The following is a 22,559-nucleotide window of genomic DNA, read 5'->3' as shown; positions in this document are numbered from 1 at the left end:
ACAAGGCACTAGTTAGACCACACCTTGAACAATTTTGGTCCCCTTATCTCAGGAAAGATATACTGGCATTGGAGGCAGTCCGGAGAAGGTTCACTAGGTTGATCAACCTAGTGATCCCGGGCATGGAAGGATTTTCGTATGAGGAGAGGTTGAGTCAGTTGGGCCTGTACTCATTGGAGTTTAGAAGATTGAGAGGTGACCTTATTGAAACATAGACGATTCTTAGGGGGCTTGACAGGGTAGACGCTGAGAGGTTGTTTCCCCTTGTGGGAGAGTCTAGGACCAGAGGGCATAATTTCAGAGTGAGGGGTTGCCCATTTAAAACAGAGATGAGGAGGAATTTCTTCTCGGAGAGTAGTCAATCTGTAGAATTCTTTACCGCAGAGAGCTGTAGAGGCTGGGTTAAGTATATTCGAGGCTGAGATAGACAGATTTTTAATAAGTAAGGGAATCAAGGGTTATGGGGAAAAGGCAGGAAAGTGGAGTTGAGAATTATCAGATCAGCCATGATCTCATTGAATGGTGGAGCAGGCGCGATGGGCTGAATGACCTACTTCTGCTCCTACGCCTTATGGTCTTGAGAGTCAAATAGGTTTTTCCCTCTTCTTGGTTCCCTCACCCGAAGGTGGTTTTAATAGTCCTACTGATATTCATTATTGTGAAATCAGCTGTTTAATTTTTGCATTTGGCTATTATTTGCAGATTTTATAATCTGCTCCATCACCTTGGACTCTGAAACAAAAACAGAAAATGCTGGAAAAACTCAGCAGGTCGAACAGCATCTGTGGGAAGAAAGACAGAATTAATGTTTCGAGTCTCCTCTACGTTGGAGAGGCCAAATGCAGACTGTGAGACCGATTTGTGGAACGGTCTGTCCGCAAGCATGATTCAGACCTTCCTGTCGCTTGCCATTTCAACACACCATCCTGCTCTCATGCCCGCATGTCCGTCCTTGGTCTGCTGCAAAGTTCCAGTGAAGCCCAACGCAAACTGGAGGAACAGCACCTCATCTTCCGATTATGCACTTTACAGCCTTCGGATTTAACACTGAGTTCAACAACTTCAGACCATGAACTCTCTCCTCCATCCTCACCCCCCCTTTTTCAATATTCATTTTTATCCACTTATTTTTATTTATCTTTATTTAATTTAATTTTTATTCATTGTTTCATCCCCACCTTTTATCTTATTTTCCGTCCCCTCCCTACCCCACCCCACCCCCACCCGGGCCATCTGTCACTTGTTCATGTTCTTCCCCGAGTGCTTATCCTTGTCCTGTTATTACCACATTCAGCTTTCTGACCTTAATGCCACCATCAGCACCTCCTTTAGCCAGTACCACTACCATTAACACCCCCTTTGTCCTTTTGTTCACGGCATCTTTGTCAATCTCTCCTTTGCCTCCACTGTCCCAACCACCCTCCCCTGCCCCCTTAAACCGTATACATTTCATCACATTTTTACTTCTCTTTAGCTCTGAAGAAGTGTCGTATGAACTCGAAACGTGAACTCCGTCTTTCTCTCCACGGGTGCTGTTGGACCTGCTGAGTTTTTTTCCCCCAGCATGTTCTGTTTTTGTTTTAGATTTCCAGCATCCGCCGTATTTGGCTTTTACCTCTATGAACTCTGGTTCATAGGCACATAGCAACTAGATAAAAGCCAAAAAAACTGCGGATGCTAGAAATCCAAAACAAAAATACCTGGAAAAATTCAGCAGGTCTGGCAGCATCTGCGGAGAGGAATACAGTTAACGTTTCGAGTCCATATGACTCTTCAACAGAACTAAGGAAAAATAGAAGAGAGGTGAAATATAAGCTGGTTTAAGGGGGGGTGGGACATAGCAACTAGACCCTGACAGCGCATGCGCACAACCCCATCCTCCCATCCTCCCCTCCCCCACCAAAACAAGGAATTTTTTTGCTAAATGCAGTCCTTAAACAAAGAAGACGATTTCAATCTCTTCACCTATTCAATATACTTGCCTGTTTCTGCCGGTTATGGCACATTAAGGAGTGAAAATTAAGTTAAAATGAAATTTTAAAAAAAAGAACTCATTAAATATAAATCTTGAACGAGGATTTTTTAACGCCAAGGCTCCCACTATGTTCTTTTCCATCCCGCCCGAAAACAAAACTATTTTTTTTAACGGGTCACCTCCATTTTCTTATCAGCTTTTGAAGCTCGGCAAGCCGTTGACAGTGCGCAGGCGCAGAGGCCGAGCCGGCTTCCCCCGCCCAGCCCCGCCCACCGGGTGTGGGTGTGGGTGTTGGGGGGCGGGGGGGGGAAATGGAGCGTGCGCACTGGGCTCCGGAGGTCGGGGCGTGCGCACGGGGACCGGAAGTAGTGCCCGGGCCGACGGCCGCTTCCTGTCCGTTGGCCGCTCCGAATGTTGTCGAGTCGCGAGCGGGGCAGCGACGGTTTGAAAGCGGCGGAGTTAATGGGAGCGCGAGGCGCGGCCGGCAACTATGCGGCGGTCTGGTAATGTAAGTCAGTCTCTGTCTAATATAATCATGTCAGTTCCATTGTGGAAATATCCGGTAGTGTCAGACAACATTTTAAATGCTGTATTGTAGTTTATTTGAATTGTTCGTGCATGAACTCGATGGACAGAATGACTATCATTCTGTGATTCTGTTCTATTGTAATGCAAATCACTAATATTATAATGTCTGGAAATGTAAGGTGATAACATAATACTTGATGTGAATCAAACTTAGCAGATCATGTTCTGGCGTAATATGTCTGGCCATGAATGTCACACTCTGCAAAATGTTTAATATATCTGATAATGTAAGTCACAGTGTAATGCATTATAATGTAATAAATCTTGTAATGTAAGTCACTCGATGTAATGCATGATAATATACCTTGTAATGTAAGTCACTCTATGTAATGCATGATATATCTTGTAATGTAAGTCACATTATGTAATGCATGATATATCTTGTAGTGTAAGTCACTATGTAATGCATGATATACATCATTGTAAGTAAGGTATTATGACTTACATTACAAGATATAAGTCGCATTGTGTAATGCATTATGACAAAACTTGTAAGTTGCACTGTAATGTATTATAACATATCTTGTAATGTAAGTAAATTGCACTGTGTAATGCTTTATAACATATATCCTGTAAGTAAATCGCACTGCATAATGCATTATAACAATATACCTGGTGATGTAAGTTGTACTGCATAATGCATTATAACAATATACCTGGTAACGTAAGTGGCACTACATAATGCAGTATAAAATATACCTGGTGATGTAAGTCACTGTACACAATATATTATGTAAGCAAAACTGCTGATAAAAAGATTACATTGCAGTGGAGGGAAAGCTTTACAAATGACAATATTTTAATGTAAACCAAATTAATGTATTGTTATGGCACGGCTGATGGTAAATGCTGAGCTGCCCAAATCCCTGACGGAAACTTGAAACAGCTGCCAAAATGGTTTCTGCAATTTGTATAGTATGAGGAGAGGTTCTGAAATCAGGAAATGATGTCTCTGGCTACCTGTGATGATTTTATAGTAGAGTCAATGTTTATTAAAAGAAAATAAAGAAAAAAAACACAATTGCACTTAAACTCAAGAATTGCTTCACACACTAAACACTATTTTAAAAACAATTCCAAAAGATCTTAACTACCCTCGGAGCTAACTGTCCCCATTTCTGTTCAGCAACTATCCTTATAGATTTCAAAATCTATAGAATTCCAGTAATTTTTACCCCACAGTGTCTTTTTCTCTTGGGGTGTCCTCTGAGGCTGAAAACACCTGGATCTTCAGGTCTGGTCTTGTGCACACTGTCTTCTGGGAGTTCTGACGAGCTATCCTGCTGTCTTCTGGGAGATCTAAACAGCTACCCCCTCACATAGGCTTCGGTATTTCCATAAATGCATTCACCAGTCTCTTTAGAAATGCTTTCTTCCCAGACTTGATTAGATTGTTATTTTCTTTAGCTCTTAAGTTTTTTAAAAAAAACTTACCTTTTCTTTACCTTATTCACTTACACCTTTTTACAGCCTGCATATTCCCCCTTTGAACTAAAGCAACTTAATTCAAAACTACTGCTGTTATTGTTTAATGTATAACTCTGATTGAAGTTCCCCTTGGTTCATTAACATATCAAAACCACTTCTTACTGTTGGCTTTAGACTCTTGCAGTCACTCTGGCTCTTACTCCAATTACCATATTTACACCTCTAACAGCCTGTCTTCCAGTACATAAGAAATATGACAGGGTTATTAACAGAAGAAAAACATTAAAATTTCTTGTTTTCTTGACAGTAAACAAACTTTACATAGTTTGCAGGTAAAATTATAGATTATAATTTTGGTCATGTAACTCTAACCTTACAAATAAATATCTCTAATGTAATGGAAGCTACAAATTACATATAATATAAGTGAATCTCTACAATTATAATATATCTGATAGGCAGACTGTTCAAATATATGGTGTAGATGAATCTCCTGATTTATATTGCATTTGATAATGCAGATGAATGGAACTGAAAATGAAACACTGATTTGAATGTAGCCAATCAGCATTCATCCATTTTTTCTTTGCACTCATGGAGTAATTTGTTTTCTCAAGTTTTCAATTTAACATTTGGTGATTTTTGAATTTGTAGCTTTTATTATTTAATTGTTCATAACCTTGGATATTTCTAGACAAGTAGTTTAAAATAGAAACCTTTTTAAGAAATTAAACTAACTATACCTTTTTGTCTGTTACTTGAGTTTTCTCTTCCACCCATCGTGGTAATTGTACTGTTTGATTACTATACATTTTTATCATGTTAAATATGTGTCTTATTCTGGTGTTTACAAAGTGTATTAAACTGTAATACAGGTGACTAGAACTGTTTGCAAAACAAAAACAGAATTACCTGGAAAAACTCAGCAGGTCTGGCAGCATCGGTGGAGAAGAAATCAGTTAACGTTTCGAGTCTTCATGACCCTTCGGCAGAACTGAGTATAGTTAGGAGAAAGGTGAAATATAAGCTGGTCTAAGGTGGGGGGGCGGGGGGAGAGAGAAGTTGAGGGTGGGATGATTGTGGAGATAAGCAAGCAGTGATAGGAGCAGATAATCAAAAGATGTCACAGACAAAAGGATCAAAGAGGTGTTGAAGGTGGTGATATTATCTAAGAAAAGTGCTAATTAAGAATGGAAGGCAGGATACTCAAGGTACAGCTCTAGTGGGGGTGGGGTGGAAAGACTAACAAAGTTTTAGTTTTAGATTTAAAAATAATGGAAATAGGTGGGAAAAGAAGAATCTATATAAATTATTGAAAAAAAAGGGAGGGGGGAGAAATGGGGTGGGGATGGGGGGAGGGGGAGTTTAAGATCTAAAGTTGTTGAATTCAATATTCAGCCCGGAAGGCTGTAAAGTGCCTAGTCGGAAGATGAGGTGCTGTTCCTCCAGTTTGCGTTGGGCTTCACTGGAACAATGCAGCAAGCCAAGGACAGACATGTGGGCAAGAGAACAGGGTGGAGTGTTAAAATGGCAAGCGACAGGGAGGTTTGGGTCTTTCTTGCGGACAGACCGCAAGTGTTCTGCAAAGCGGTCGCCCAGTTTGCGTTTGGTCTCTCCAATGTAGAGGAGACCGCATTGGGAGCAACGAATGCAGTAGACTAAGTTAGGGGAAATGCAAGTGAAATGCTGCTTCACTTGAAAGGAGTGTTTGGGCCCTTGGACGGTGAGGAGAGAGGAAGTGAAGGGGCAGGTGTTGCATCTTCTGCGTGGGTATGGGGAGGTGCCATATGTGGGGGTTGAGGAGTAGGGGGTGATGGAGGAGTGGACCAGGGTGTCCCGGTGGGAACGATCCCTACGGAATGCCGTCAGGGGGGGTGAAGGGAAGATGTGTTTGGTGGTGGCATCATGCTGGAGTTGGCGGAAATGGCGGAGGATGATCCTTTGAATGCGGAGGCTGGTGGGGTGATAAGTGAGGACAAGGGGGACCCTATCATGTTTCTGGGAAGGAGGAGAAGGCGTGAGGGCGGATGCGCGGGATATGGGCTGGACATGGTTGAGGGCCCTGTCAACGACCGTGGGTGGAAAACCTCGGTTAAGGAAGAAGGAGGACATGTCAGAGGAGCTGTTTTTGAAGGTAGCGTCATCAGAACAGATGCGACGGAGGCGAAGGAACTGGGAGAATGGGATGGAGTCCTTACAGGAAGCAGGGTGTGAGGAGCTGTAGTCGAGGTAGCTGTGGGAGTCGGTAGGCTTGTAATGGATATTGGTGGACAGTCTGTCATCAGAAATTGAGACAGAGAGGTCAAGGAAGGGAAGAGAAGTGTCAGAGATGGATCATGTGAAAATGATGGAGGGGTGGAGATTGGAAGCAAAATTAATAAATTTTTCCAGGTCCCGATGAGAGCATGAAGCAGCACCGAAGTAATCATCGATGTACCGGAGAAAGAGTTGTGGGAGGGGGCCGGAGTAGGACTGGAACAAGGAATGTTCCACATACCCCATAAAGAGACAGGCATAGCTGGGGCCCATGCGGGTATCAATAGCCACACCTTTTATTTGGAGGAAGTGAGAGGAGTTAAAGGAGAAATTGTTCAGTGTGTTTGCATCCTGGATACTGCTGTAAACCTGCTGTATTCAGAAAATTTACAGTGACAGCACCGCACTTACAGTCTGTATCATAATTATTTCGATACAGAATCAGAGCAGTGCATTTATCAAAGTATTTAGTCTCTCAGTCGTTACAGAATAGTTACAGTCTTGTGATTCACTTGTGAATCTGATTGGTCTGGTAATAGACCAAATACATGCATGTCCCTGCTGGCAAATGGAAACGGTACATTGTGATATATTTGACTGCTTTGATCAGAATGCTTTTATTTCATTAACCTTGATGAAAGGCCCATAACTATTGACCCTTTTTAGTAGGAATGTGGAGGCTGTGGAATATAGGTCATAATTAATAATCACTATTGCACTTAAAGGAAAAGGTGCCAGTTTCTTCAGTTACCTTGTTTGGAGCAAGTTAACCCACACCTGTTGCATTAACTGAATACACATTGGCTTGCAGTGAAATATCCACTCTTAGATATTCAGGATTTGTAAAATAAATGGATCAGTTCCTTCTCCTCCACTTTCTTTTCAATATTTCATATGCATTTATAAAGATGAAACACAGCAGGGGGAATGAATCTTCTCTGTTGGATTTTTAAGACTTAATTTTATATGGCACCTTACATGTGACTCAAACATCTCAAAACACTTCACATATGATCAGTTACTTTGAAATGCAATTACTGATGTTATGAGGGCAAATACTGGAGCCATTATTGTCCAAAGCAGATTAGAATATTAAAAATAAGAGCAGGAGTAGGCCATTCAGATTCTCACCAATGCGATAAATGAGCAGTTATTCTGTTTTTGATGGTGGTTAAGGGAGGAATTTACAATTAGAAATATGTACTTGTTATGGAAAGGAGGGGAGTTAATTTAAACACTGATTTTTCCTCTCACCATCCATCTGTAAACAGAAAGGTGTTTTGATTTGTTTCCTTATGAGCAGTGGTGTATTTCCCAACCCCTTGATTTTGCTGCGATCCAATTTTCTATTTATAACCTCACAGCAAACTCAAGATAGGATGAGCTCAAAAGGTTAGGTTATTTGCACATATTCAAGACGCAGGAGGAGGGTCTCAACCTCCTTTGCATTCATTCAGTAAAAGAGGGATAGAGAAAAGGAAAAAAAATATTGTTTCATGTAGGCTCAAATCCAGAATTAAAATCCAATGAGGTATTCCTTCACTGAGGTCGGTGAGCTGAAAACTAAAGTTGGATAATTCACTTTTCAGGTGGTGTTGACTTCACATGATGAAATAAGCACATAGAGATGAAACAGTCTTGTAGTGATGGTACAGAAATTTCCAGCAGAAGCAATGTAGATGGGCCTAGGTGTCCAACCCGGCCAGAGCTCCTTGTGCTGCTGCTAGTCCAATGGTAAAAATGCAGACTGAAACTTTTCAGTTCAGTAAGGCAGTATTACTGGTTCCATAGCCAGAGGCCCATGTCATATGACTCTCACCTTGGCCTTTGTCAAATTCAATGTGGAGTGTATCCCTAGTTTGGGTCCTTGAGATTGTTAAATGTTTTGACCATTAAGAATTGAAAGGAAGGTTACGGGGCCCTTTGTCTTAGTAGACAAGCCGACTCCTATTGGCCAGCTTGGGTTATGAAATGCAGATGGTCTTTGTATAGTTCTCTTTGAATTTGATCTGTGCAGCCCACAAGGGGTTGTTAGTGGCTTTTCAGGAATAACGGTGTGCAAGTTTCCCCAATACTGCTAGGTAACTGCTTTTATTCGTGGCCACAGACAGACATAGATTCAGCCATTTTAGGTCTTTGTCCAGTTTGAAATTTTTAGAGATAGTAATGAGCATATCTCATATATATTTTATTTAAAAAAATACCTTAAGCCCCTCACGTAGTACTAAAATATAATGTACCCTTGTTGGATGCCTAGCCCTGGAGATCTTTCCCATCAATTTAGCCTATGAGAGATTGGCAGTGGTCGTTTTGGGCACAGTACTGAGTAGGAGGGATTGTGTCTGAAGTTGTTAATCAAATTCTGTCATCTTCTGTTTTGAGCCCATATGACTCTTATTCAGCTCTGAAGAAGAGCCATATGGATTGCAAATGTTAACTCTGTTTCTCTCTCCACGGATGCTGTCAGACCTGCTGAATTTTACCAGCATTTTCTGTTTTTATTTCAGATTTCCAGCATCTGCAGTATTTTGCTTTTAGAAAAAATGCTGGTTTGAAATTCTGTGCCACAGATAACAATTTGAGATACACAACATTTTTAGCCTAAAAATTAGGCCACATTAAGTTTGTGTGATTTGATTCAGAAATAAAGGACAATTTACCTTGATTATACTTCAAACTATCCTGTAAAAAGATCTTCCACATGAAGTTCAGAGTGTGTACTTTTCTATTGATGTACCTATGGCTTGCGAGTGCATAGAGCAGATAATCTTGGGACAATTGGGGAAATAGGGATTCAAGTAATTAGCAAATTGTAAAATATTTGATGTCTTTCCAGGTACAGCTCATTGTAGCTGGTTACACTTTCTCAGATTTGTCACAATTATGCTCATTGCTCTTGCTATTCTGGAGAAATGGATTAAGAAATACAAGGACTCTATGAAGATGGTTAAATGTTTGCAGATAGAAATCATTTTCTGCGGTTTAACATTGGCAGAACCAAATGCATCCTGTTTTGACCCACCAGAAACTGCACACACTGTGCCTCCTTGGATACCTAGTTAATTTAACCCGGTGGTGCTCTCCTACGTCCTGAAAGTTAGCTTGAATTCCCACATCACATCAACCACCAATGCTGTTTATGTCACCCACCTCAATTTCTACCTCACCCCATTATCCCTTTTTTCAGCCTTTATCACCTTTAGACTTGAGTCTTCCAGTACTCATCTTACTGCCTCAGAGGCTTCATTCCACACAAATTTCATTGCTCGCATTCTATTACACACATGGTCCCTCTCAAGCATATTAGTTTGTTGTGCCTTGGCACACCAGCTTCAAAGTTTTCACCATCTTCTGTAAATCCTTTTGCAGCCACAGTGCTTCCCACCTCTTCAACTTCCTGCAGCTCTTTGTTCCTGTTCTTTCTGTACCGTCAGTGGCAAACCTGTCAGCCATCTCACTCCCACATTTTGGAATTCTCTCTCCAAGCCCCTTTACTTGCCTCCTTTCCACCTAGTTCTTTGGCCACATTTTCATTAATTCCCTTCCTATCCTTACTTGGGTTCACCCTGAACAATTGACTGCCTTGGGACATTCTGCTTCATTAAGATTACTGCATAAATGTAAGTTGGTGGTTTAATTTTTAAATCTGTTTACTAAGATGCTATTAAATTATACAATCTGTATCATACATATAATAAAAAAAGATTGTCTGAAGATGATTTGCAAGAAGCAAGTTTTTTGGATTTGTGTGGAATTTCAGTGCAATGAGCATAAGGTGCAACTGATCCTACAAACCAGCCAATCACTGGCCTTTTGATAAAGCTTGGCCTTGGCCCTGCAGATAGGCTCTCATTTTTCATTTTATTTTCTGTCTAGTATGAAAGTAATTTCATGTAAAATTTCCACTATCTGATTTTGATTACTGTAATTTTCAAATGAGTAGTATCACTAGAAAACTGGAACTGCGGGATGTGATCTACATCGTACTTATGCTGAGTATAATCCACTTGCGAGTTCATTGCTTGTAAATACATTTTGAGATACAAATGATTTTTAAAATTCATTCTTGGTGTCTTGGCATTACTGGCAAGTTACCCATTGCTAGTTACCCTGAGAAGCTGGTGGTGGGCTGCCTCCTTGGATTGCAGTGTGTGGAAGTTTGATGCAACTGCGTGTCTTGTAATTTTGCTTCAGTGAAAGTTAAGACTCAACCATGTTGGTGTAGGTTGTAAATGAGCCGAATGTTTACAGCACTCTAATAGCTTCATGGTCAATTATACTGATACCAGTTTTTTTCCAGGTTTTTGAAAAACAGTTCAAATTCTCCAACTGCTGTGGTGGGAATTGAACTCTAATTCTTTTGATTAATGGTTCAGACCACTGGATTAGTAGTCCATAAATTTTATTTATGTACATCTATTTCTAGCTCTGCATAGCTGAAAGGTACATGTTTGATTGTTATGTAACATTCTACAATGAATACACTTTTAAAAATAAAAAAAAAACTCAGATGTCCTCCAGTAAAACAAATTGAGCATGAGTGTCATTCAATTTGTGACATCAATCGTGAAATCCATTGAGAATTTTCTGGATTGTAAGCAGCTTGTTATACCAGATCCATCCCATCTGTCCAGGTCTAATCTAGGGTTACCTGAAGTCATGAAGAGGAAATTTGTTTTTCAGTGATTACTCTATTCCTTTAGGTTTCCTAGTCTGCCAAGTTTTATACATTTTTTATCCTCAAGAACAGAGCATTTGGCGGGAATCAAATAATTTTTTTTTCTGCTTTGACAAATATTATGGATTATCCAGAATTTAGTCAAGCAAGCAATTAGATAGCCGAATTAAGCATTGAAACGAGGAGTGGTGTTAACCATCATGAGTGTACATTTTTGCAGATGTTTTTGAGTCAGGCATGCAGAATAAGAATAGGGGCAGATTAAGAATGAAGCAGCCGGAGGTGACTGAAAACATGGGTGGAGGCCCACTGAAGGAGACAAATTGACTGCCAATGTTTGAATAGGTTGAAATGAAACCAGTAGAAGGTGGTGTCTTGGATGTGAACCAGAGGGAGAGAGGTACTGGAGGATGAAATTGTTCATTGTATCAAACACCATGAAGGTACAGGTTTGATTGTGACAGCTTGCCACAGTCAAACAAGGTACCAAGGTCGTCTTGGTGCTATGAGTTGGACATAGACCAGACTAGAGAGATTTGAGCAGGAAGTGATTGAGAGGGGTTGGACTTGGAGTTGAGTAGCAATGACACCAGTGATGAATGAGGCGGAAACTTTAAAGCTGTCCTTTGCGAAAACATTTGCAGCCCCACACCTCTGGGGGGAAAAATAACTTTGATTTTCATTTTTAATCTTTTTGTCAAAATTTGAGAATTGTTGCTTTTATTAATGCTACTGAAGTTTGAGGCCTTTTTGTTACTGTTACAAATGTTGAGTCTGCTGTTGATATTGTAACAAGTTCAATATTAGTAGTCTCCCTGGCAAACATGCTGCATCTTTTATAATCAGATTACCGCTACCGCCCAAAATGTAGTCGTCACGTTTGTGTTGTGACCTGGGAGAATCAGAACAATAAAACCCATTGTGTAATAAATTGTGTACTATAATCTTGCAAGTGCTTTCACCTTAGGGGGAGATGACGGTGTAGTGGTAACGTCACTGGACTAGTAATCTAGAGGCCCAGGCTAAAGCTCTGTTCAAATCCCACCATGGCAGCTGGTGGAATGTAAATTCAGTTAATCAAAAAAGAAATCTGGAATGGGGAAAGCTAGTCTCAGTAATGGTGACCATAAAACTATCTTTGATTATTGTAAAAACTCATCTAGTTCACTAATGTCCAAAGGGAAGGAAATCTGCCATCCTTACTTGGTTTGGCTTACATGAGACCCAAGGTCCACAGTAATGTGGTTGATTCTTAATGCTCTCAAGGGCAATTAGGGATGGGCAACAAATGCTGGCCTTGCCAATGACACCTACATCCCATGAGTGAATTAAAAAAATATGCATTTCTCCAATCATCTGAATTCCCATTTGAATGAGATAAAGCGGAACACAAATCAACAAACTCATTTATGTTGTAATTAAGTGAATGAGTAAAGTAGCATTTGTTGTAAATCTTACCACACTCTTGACTTGATTTTGTGTGATTCCTTGTAACAAAAAGGAAAGTATTCGGCATCTCTGTTAGTAACTTTTTCTTAATTCTGGACATTAGAGGTTCCAACAAAGTTGACCATTGCACCACTTCCAGCCTCCTCCCTCCCCCTGCATACATATGTGTCCCTCAGTCTGTGTAAGAATCCATTCAGTCTTTCCTCATATGCCATGTAAAAGTGTTTAGAATGTAATAACACACTGTCCCAAGGAGAACAGTTTTGATGGCTTGCTCAATGACTTCCTAGAGAACACAATATTGGAGAGACAGGGATTAATCAGGGATAGGCAGCATGGCTTTGACAGGAGGAGGTCATGTCGAACAAATTTGATTGACTTTTCCGAGGAGGTGACTAGTTGTGTAGATGAGGGTAGTGCAGTTGATATCATCTACATGGACTTCATTAAGGCTTTTGACAAGGTCCCGCATAGGTGAATGGTCAAGAAGGTAAGAGCCCATGGGATCCAGGGCAATTTGGCAGATTGGATCCAAAATTGGCTTAGTGGCAGGAGGCAGAGGGTGATGGTCCAAGGTTGTTTTTGCGATTGGAAGCCTGTGACGAGTGGTGTACCGCAGGGATCGGTGCTGGGACCCTTGCTGTTTGTAGTGTACACTAATGATTTAGACGTGGATATAGGAGGTACGATCAGTAAGTTTTCAGATGACATGGAAATTCTTGGTGTCATAAGTAGTGAAGAGGAAAGCTTTAGATTACAGGACGATATAAATGGGCTGGTAAAATGGGCAGAGCAGTGGCAAGTGGAATTTAATCCTAAGAAGTGTGAGGTGATGCATTTTGGGAGGACTAACATGGCAAGGAAATACTCAATGAATGGTAGAACCCTAGGAAGTACAGAGGATCAGAGGGCTGTTGGTGTACATGTCTATAGAGCCCTGAAGACAGCAGCACAGATAGATAAGGTGGTTAAGAAGGCATATGGGATATTTGCCTTTACTAGCCGAGGCATAGAATATAAGAGCAGGGAAGTTATGTTGGAGATTTGTAAAATGCTAGTTAGGCCACAGCTGGAGTACTGTGTGCAGTTCTGGTCACCACACTATAGGAAGGATGTGATTGCACCGGAGAGGGTGCAGAAGAGATTCACCAGGATGTTGCCTGGGCTGGAACGTTTCAGCTATAAGAGAGACTGGATAGGCTAGGGTTGTTTTCCTTAGAGCAGAGAAGGTTGAGGGGGTACCTGATAGAGGTATACAAAATTATGAGGGGCAGGAGGTTTAGAGGGGATTTGAGGAAAAGTTTTTTCACGCAGAAGGTGGTTGGAATCTGGAACACACTGCCTGAGGGGGTAAGGCAGGAGCCCTCACAACATTTAAGAAGTACTTAGATGAGCACTTGAAATGCCGCAGCATACAGGGCTACGGGCCAAGTGCTGGAAAATGGGATTAGAATAGATAGGTGCTTGGTGGCCGGCACCATGTGCTGTATGACAATAGCATACCTATTCTCTCCTCGCTGCACCCCTATCTCACCTATGTTCTAATTACTCCAGCTGGACTCCCTCTGTCAATTTAACTTCTTGTGAATTCAATTCAACTTGAGATGACTTTTATTTATTGTCATTATCAAAATCTTTTCATGGCATCAGAAATATTGAAATCTAGCAGTTTGAAAATATATTGAAGGTGATCCTGTAATTGGAACATCTTAAATTAAAAAGGGAGCATTGAAGAAAGGAATTCGGAAAGGAATGTTAAATATATTTAATTTGATTATTTTGAAAGGCAGCCCCTATGCTCAAGTGTAATCATAAGGGATACTGTAGCTTTACCTAGTTAAAAGAGCAGGCCTGACCTTATTAACTTAAATCCATGCCATGTGGATTTTACCGTGGCAAAATCTGATAAGCTGCTTCAGTCTTTAATGTACATTTACTGGAACTGGGATCTCCTGTAAGTCATGCAACAAACTTCGAGGACAGACAGGCTATAAAATTTCCACCTGACTATAGAGCCATAGAAAAGTTACAGCACAGAAAGAGGCCATTCAGCCCATTGTGTCTGTGTGGCAGGTAGATTTTAAAATGGATTTTCCCTGTGGTGCTTTATGCTGAGCCACAGACTTTCATTGTGCTTTTAAGCTACAATACCTAGAACTGCAGCAAACAATTGCTCATGAAACTGCAACTATACAGCAGTAACCTTTATTCTTTAACTGTGACCCAGGACAGATAGATTTGCATTTTCCTCGCAGATAATTGCATGCCAGGGAAACAAGAAGGATTTTGAACCCTTCGACAGCTCTGCACAAAGTGACATTTTCAATTACATGTTTCAATTCACTCTACTGGTGCCCTCGATGACATACTTGAAGCCTGTGAAGTTATAATTGAGCAAATTATTTTACGAAAACCATTCTGTAAAATGATTGCCCTAACCCTAACCTGACTTGCTGCCGTCAATGTAGAATTGTGAATGTAATTATACAATTGTTATTAGTATCCAGTGTCTCAGCTTGACCGTGGGATATTGCAGCCATTGAGGTCTATATTTTTTGCAGGTGTTTTGTTGCCGTAGATAAAATTCTGCATGCAATCAGTTTGCAGATCAAACTGTTTTTTATCTTTCTGCTAAAGAAAATTTGTTTGCGTTGCTTAGCAATGTTAAAGGTATTGCATTGAAAGGTTTCAAGTTGTGAAGTAAAATGGAAATGTGTTTATTCATTCTTATATAGTGAAAGTTTCACAATGCTCTGCATTCAGTAGTTTTGATCTACTAAAGCTTGTTATACCTTGTTATCAGTCCTGTCTTTTTCATGTAGCAGTGTCAGCAGTGAAGAGATTGTCAAACAATTTATACACTGCAGTAAGGCAGAACTATGGTCCATCATAAAGTGACATTGTGGTTGCTTGATGTATAACACGTTTTGAATATAGCACTTTTCCTGTTTTGGTGACACCCTCAATAACAGCTTACATATATGTATGTCCCTTCTGTGCAGAGCAGTATTCCTGAACAGTTTGCACAAAAGTGAATGCCAACTCCACTCTGGTCTGCTCCTAATTCAAATGTTCATTTTTATAGGAAAGTAGACTTGAAGCCACAGTCAGATCAGCTGTGATCTTGTCAGATGGCGGAGCAGACTCAAGGGCCAAATGTCCTACTCCTCCTAATTTGTATGTTTGTAAGTGGATGGGAAAAGTGTGAGGGGAATAGGTTAGGAAGAGGATATAAAAAAGGGTACTGAGGAGGTCTTTGAAGGTTGGAAAGGGTTATGGCAACAAGGAAGGATTTTGAAAGGGAGGTCCTGAAAATGGGGACCTGGTGGCTGAAAGAATTGCAGTGGTAGAAGTCAACGATGAGAAATAGACTCATTTTGGAGGTGCAGAGGGTCTGTGCATGGGCTTATATTATGAGGCAATCATAGAAGTAGGGTGGGGCAACACGGAAGTGATTTGAGCCCGCTGCTGAGGATCTATACATTAGATATTGGCATGGCTTGTGAAGCACATGGTTGCAAGAGAGGTCATGGCCTGAGGAATTGTGTAGGATGGACACTTGAAAGGGGTGTCTTTTAGCAGTAATGAAGGCGTTGATCAGGTTTTCACAGCACTGGAGTAGTGGACATTGGCAATGTTGCAGAGGTGGAAAAATCTGGTGTTGGTGATGGATGTAGGGAGCTAAGCATAGCTCAGGATTAAGCTGAAATATATTTCCTCCTAATACCTAACAGAAATTGCTGGACATTACCCTGGAGCAGGAACTGTGGGTGATTTTTCTAGCCCTGAGATGCTGAAGCCAATTTTGTGGTTCCCACTGGTGCTTTGGTTAAGAATTGTTTAACACCACACAAACCAAATTTAGCACATAAAAGTAGATAAAGAAACAACACTGGGATGCTTTGAAACCCTCACCTGAACTGCATCTCCTTACTGAGATGATAGAATAAGCTCCCATTTTACCTAATTACCAAGGCAGAAAAGGCAGATACTGTAAATGAATAAATTGACGACAGTGTAATGTAACATCAAAGGGGAATTTTGAGACTGTGTTCTGAGTGGATGATGAACCCTTTGTTTCCCTTTGTTTTTTCAATAAGAGTTTCACTTAAGGAAGGTTAGGAATGTGGGCAGAGCAGAGTCTGTCCAGTATGGTTACATTTGTATCTGCCGATTTTAAGGCAACTTTAACATTTTTAAACAAGTAAAGATCATGGATATGATTTATATGGCTCAGTAATGCCCCTTTGAGCCATTGAAATGTCTTTAATTACAGTGGTGCCCAACCTTTGAATCAGGGCCTGAATATCAAGGACAAAACCAGTGAGCGGGCCAGATTTGACTGCACAATAATGTGAGCCACCACACACAAAAAGCAAGGTGCCATATATAAGAAAGTATGTCACTCATACAAACTAAAATTTAAAACCACAAATGTGAGACCCTTGTGTGGACAAAGCAAGGCCCTTCTCCATACATGTAAAAGTGAGCTGCCTCCGCTCTGCAGACCTCCCTTTCTCTTCCTCCTCTCCTCCTCTCTGGAGTGGAAACTTGGAAGCCTCAATACTCAGGTTCCCAGGCCTGGAGGATTGGAAAGGATTTGTCCCCAGGTGGTGGACTTTTGACCAAACCAAGCAACAGCCTTTTCCATTACCCAGGACCTGGGGACTTGTGGGAGCTGTCCAATGTTGCTGAAATCAGTGACAAATAGCTCAGGAAATTGGCAGTGGTATCACTGAAGAAGGGGTTAAAGGATCTCACAGACTATGTTTGGCTTACATTCAGCCTTTTGGACACCGGTGACTTATTTTTTGGGTATCCGACTTTTATTCGCCTTTGTTTGCCACTATTTGTATTCTTAAATAAAATCCCTAATATTTTTGCTATTTTGATCGAATAGTGTTCCTTTGTATCATAGAATCTGAAAGCACAGAGGAGGCCAGTTGGCCTACGGCGCCTGTGCCAGCTCCACTTCCCTGCTCTTTCCCCATAGTTTATATATTTAATAGGAGCATTGTCACGAGGCTATGCCCCTTTATTTTTGAAAATATGATGTTTCAACTTTCAGCTGACTGGAAATTTTGAAATTTGAGCTGAGGTAGAGCAAACTACTTAAAAATGCAAGGTCACATTCCAAGGTGAAGGTGAGAAGCAAAGAAATCACCCTCGGGGGAGTATGAAGAGGGAGACATTTTCTATAATCCAGACATCCATTGAAAGTTGTAACTGTCTAAGAAAGAGACATTAATAATGCAAATTACTGGATATTGAAAAAATTGGTGTCACAGACAGACCCACCCAAAACCTCTTGGAAATACACAGTGTGTGAAGTATTTCAAGGCAAGGCTGCCCAGCCATTAGGGAGAGATTGCAAGTGACGCAGGTAGTGTCAAGAAAGTCTTCAGCAGAGGAAACGGGCTAAAGGCTGCTCTCTCTCCCTCTCTCTTTTTTGGAATAAGCATGTCACCTGGTTCAAGAAGCCAACTGTATCAGAAACCTACCAGCAAACAAGTTGCAACAACTTGTACATCTGACTGCTTCCAAGAAAGCAGATAATCTAAATCAGCCGTTTGAAATGTATGCCCCAAGGACAATCAAAGGACTCTTAACTGTAAAAACAAAAAACTACTGCGGATGCTGGAAATCCAAAACAAAAACAGAATTACCTGGAAAAACTCAGCAGGTCTGGCAGCATCGGCGGAGAAGAAAAGAGTTGACGTTTCGAGTCCTCATGACCCTTCAACAGAACTGAGCAATATCAGGAGAAGGGTGAAATATAAGCTGGTTTAAGGTGGAGGGGTGGGGGGGGGGGGAGAGAAGTTGGGGGGGTTGGTGGTTGTAGGGACAAGCAAGCAGTGATAGGAGCAGATAATCAAAAGATGTTACAGACAAAGGAACAAAGAAGTGTTAAAGGTGGTGATATTATCTAAGAGAATGTGCTAATTAAGAATGGATGGCAGGACACTCAAGGTACAGCTCTAGTGGGGGTGGGGTGGAAAGACTGACAGGGCATTACAGGTATAGATTTTTATACTCTTAACTGTATATTGTTTAACCTTTTTTTTATTGGGCTCTAACTTCCCTTATTTCTGATTACCTGGGTGTGTGTCTATGTAGGTCAGAATGACTGCATGAGGGCCAAATGCTTTTATTATTTTTCTTGAGTTTAGAAGTTAATAAATTTTCTCTCTCTTTGACTCAAGAAACCTTGTTTGATTGGCTCCTTATTGTTCACAGCTGAAATAGTTAAATACATTTTGATTTGGAAAAGGCATATCCTTGTGAAAAATAAATTTAAACCGTTGTTGTGACCAACCAAGGATCATAACAGCATATAAAAAAAACTATCACCTAACTTGGAAAAAAAGTACTAATCATATTGTGGGGCACAAATCTTGACTAGCCAGTGTTTTTATTTTTCAATTTAATGTTCTGAGACTGCTGCCCCTGTTTTAACTCGCACCAAGTCCCATTCATGTATCACCCCTTACATTGGCTCCCAATCAAGCAACATCTTTATTTTAAAATTCTCTTCCGTGTTTTCAAATCTCTCCATGGCCTCGCCCCTCCCTATCTCTGTAATCGCCAACCCTCTGAGATATCTGCACATCTAATTCTGGAATATCCTCAATTTTAATTGCTCCACCATTAGTGACCATGCCTTCAGTTGCCTGGGCCCTAAGCTCTGCAGCTGCCTCCCTACACCACTCTTTGTCTCTATCTTGCTTTCCTCCATTCAGACACTCTTTGAAACCTACCTCTTTGATCAAGCTTTTTGGTCATCTGTTCTATTTCCTTATTTAGCTCAGTGTAATATTTTGTTCAATAATGCTCCAGTGAAGAACCTTAGAATGTTTTATTATGTTGAAGGAGCAATACAAATACAAATTGTTGTTGTTGAGTCCTGCTGACTGGTTAATTCCTGTACAGCCTGTTGTCTTATCCACTAAGTGGTAGAGGCCTATTTTTTGGTAGCTACAATGTCTCTCTTTAGGATAACAGCGATACTTCAAATTTAGATTGCTCAAGTAAATGCTGGAAATACTTTGAAGTTCTATTTTTACAAGAAGTTTTCATTTATTTATGATCTGACAGTTTTGTGGACCACATTAGTTATATCTTTTAAATCCCAATTTCCTGCCTTGTCTCCATGCCTCTTCATACCCTCAGTCTCAAGTAAGCGTTTATCTTGCTTTTATGCACCTCAAAGGACTCTGGAAAAAATGCATTCCAAATTCTTGCAATCCTATGTACAGAAAAGTTTTTCTCTGGGCGTAGCTAGAATTCCAAATTATGATCCCTTGTTCCTGATTGCTGTACCGAAAGGAAGTGCTGTTTCCATTCACCCTGTTCCATTCCAATATTTAAAAAAATACAGCAACATTAGTTATTTTATGCTCTAAACCTCTGGGCTTCTTGTGATGAAGCACCAGCCCCATAACCCTCCAAGATCTCTGCGCTCTGTCAAATCTGGCCTCTTGCGCATCCCCAATTTTTATAGCTTTAGCTGCCTGGGCTCTGAGCTCTGGAATTTCCTTCCTAAACCTTTCCACTTCTTTATCTCCTCCTTTATGACTCTCTGTAAAATCTGCCTCTTTTGGTCATTTGCCCTAACATCTCCTTATGTGGCTCGGTGTCAAATATTGCTTTGTAACAACACTCCTGTGAAGCACCATGAGATGTTTTATTATGTGAAAGGTGCAGTATAAATGCAAGCTTTTGTTGAGGCTCAGTGTCCCAATAATCTTTCTGGTCATATTTCTTCACTTACAAGCTAGTATTTAATAAGTTATAGAACCGGGCTCCCTACATCCCTTTGTTTGTCTAGCACCTGCTCCCCCACCATAGCACATCCTCGTACTTCCAGCTGACATTCTTGCATCGAAGGTGTACCACTTAATAGCATTAAACTGCAGCCGTTTTTGTTTTGCAAACTTGTATAATCCATATATAGCTATTTGTAATTTTTTGCTTTCCTTCAAAGTTCACCTGTTATCAACCGCAAGCTTGTTTAAGTTTCCCATATCTACATTTCATTGAACATGTTGTTACTTGAACCTGGGGGAACACAGGTTGGTTCAGAAATGCAACAACTTTGGGGGAAAAAAATGAAACAAGTGATTTAATCAGTTTTAATTGCTGGCTTCAGAATGCTGCCTACAAAATATAAGTGACATTGTTTGGTTTTATTGCTAGTTTATCCTTAACAAGTAGTAATAGTTGTTTTTCCCTCCATCCACTCAGACCTTTAAACAAATCACTATGATTAACTGTAAAGATAGTTATTTAACCTAATCAGAAAATACAAACTTCATGCAATCACAAGGAAACATATATATACGAGTCAACCTCCTGTGCAATTTAAATCTTCGGAACAAACAAGTTTAGAGCGTGGGAGATAATGAAATTGATGTGACGGGAGAGGCAAAAGGAAGCACGGGAAAGGATAAGGTGTGGAAAGGGAGAGGAAATGAAGGGAGTAGAGGAGTGAGAGGAAGTCAGATCAGCATCTGTTCGTGAAGGGAGAAGAGCACCAGCCAATTGAACGGGAAGGAGTTGCTGTCGTTGGGAATACTGTATGGGAGGGTGGTGGGGGGCAGTGGGGGATGATATTATACAAGGGGAAATGAAGAGGGTATAGGGCTAGGGGAGAAAGGAATTGGCAGAGAGTGGTTGGGTTGGAATAGGATTGAAGGAAGCAAGACTTAGTAGGTGAGGGTGAATGATTTTGAACTTATGACAGTGAAGGGAAGGGGAAGAAGAGACCGAGTGTAATTCATGACTGGTGGCGTGAGATTTACTGACTCTGGAATGGACGGAAGAATGATTTTGAGCATCTACATGATTTCTGAGTAGTAAAATGGTACTCGCTCTGTGACACACTATCCTATTTATATCCCACATTGTTTATGGAAATGTCAAGGATGTCAACCTTAACCTTGTTTCCCCCCCACCCCGGGTGTAAACCAGCTAGGTGATATCCTGTGAGACTCTCCCACTGACATCCTCCACCAACTCTATAGGCAACAATTTTAAACTGCCCTTCATAGCAGAAGAACAACAGGCACTGGAAATAGGCAAGATCCTCCTTTAAGTGTGTCTCATTGCGCCTTGACTGCTATTTTAACCATGGGGCTAAGTTGAGATGGTGTTGCAGCTCTTCTGCCAGGACAACATAATGGGAAGAGGAGACAAGGCCAGAGAGGCTCAAAAAAAGGTAACTTTTAATCTTCCCTGTTGAACAAGGCCTGGGGTGTTCCTCCAAACTTGACGAGAAAAGTTTAGGCATCCTTGCCCTGAGCTTTCCCCATTAAGCCTATTTGACTACTAAAGTGCTGAGGATCATTCCTTCAGTCCCCGGTGGCCTCTTTGCGTTCGATATTCCACTCACTACAGTTGCTGCTGCTTCCAGCTGGTTTTGGGAAGAAACTGACTGGGGCATACAGATGGGGCCTGGAATTTCAAATCTATTGGATATCATGCTGCTATGGCCAAGAGGGTTTGCCTCGGACCCAGACGAGCCCATTCTTGCCTGAGTTAAAATTGAGGCTTGTATTTTTGAATTGGACACTTTCAAGTGTTGGGAAAATATCTGAGTGGTGTACCACATCCTGGATGTCAGGTACAGATTTAGTGTGTAGCATGGTATGTCCGAGGCTTTGTATTTTGACTGTCGAGTTCATCTGATATCTTTTACATTTGATGAATTGTAGTACATTTCACAGGTCCCAACCATGGCTCATGTTGGATTTCTAGTGAAAAAGACCAGCATATCAGGTGGATGGCCCTTTATCTTATTTCCAAGTTGACATCAGAACGAATGGATGATACTTCACCTCCATGAAGCATCCCCATTCAAAGCAGCTAAATGGGGAAAATGGCTATCTTCCCCTGGATGCTGTGCTTAGTACCTTTAAAAAAAATGTATTTCCTGTTGTTAAACATTTTGTTTCCTGTGCCAAGTCAGTACAAGGTAGAGAAGATCAGCACTGATTACCTTTTTATGTAATAGTGTGGGATTCTGGTGTGGAGGTAAAAGGAACAAGTTGGAGAGTTTCACAGGCAAATAGGAGGAGTTACCAATCTACCTTACTCCTAATCTCCCAATTTAATCTCTTGTGCAACAATCTTTACCTTCACTTAACTTTTCTGGTGACTTTTTTTGCAGTACAAAATTTACACAAA

General features: G+C 40.9%; 1 protein-coding gene across 1 annotated transcript in view; it reads left to right on the top strand.

The window, feature by feature from the left end:
• The first annotated feature begins 2,333 nt into the window (after window positions 1–2,333).
• Window positions 2,334–22,559, top strand: part of atp2c1 (ATPase secretory pathway Ca2+ transporting 1) — a 96,809-nt gene continuing 76,583 nt past the window's right edge. Inside the window, exon 1 of the mRNA XM_078539623.1 lies at window positions 2,334–2,483. Within this exon, the coding sequence (XP_078395749.1) occupies window positions 2,466–2,483 (18 nt within the window). The 5' untranslated portion in view covers window positions 2,334–2,465. The remainder of the gene's footprint in view (window positions 2,484–22,559) is intronic.

This window comes from Cetorhinus maximus, chromosome 3 (assembly GCF_964194155.1).
Source record: "Cetorhinus maximus chromosome 3, sCetMax3.hap1.1, whole genome shotgun sequence".
NCBI classification, from domain to species: domain Eukaryota; kingdom Metazoa; phylum Chordata; class Chondrichthyes; order Lamniformes; family Cetorhinidae; genus Cetorhinus; species Cetorhinus maximus.
The sequence above is the reverse complement of the archived record's forward strand: the minus strand, read 5'-3'. Positions and strand labels throughout refer to the sequence as shown.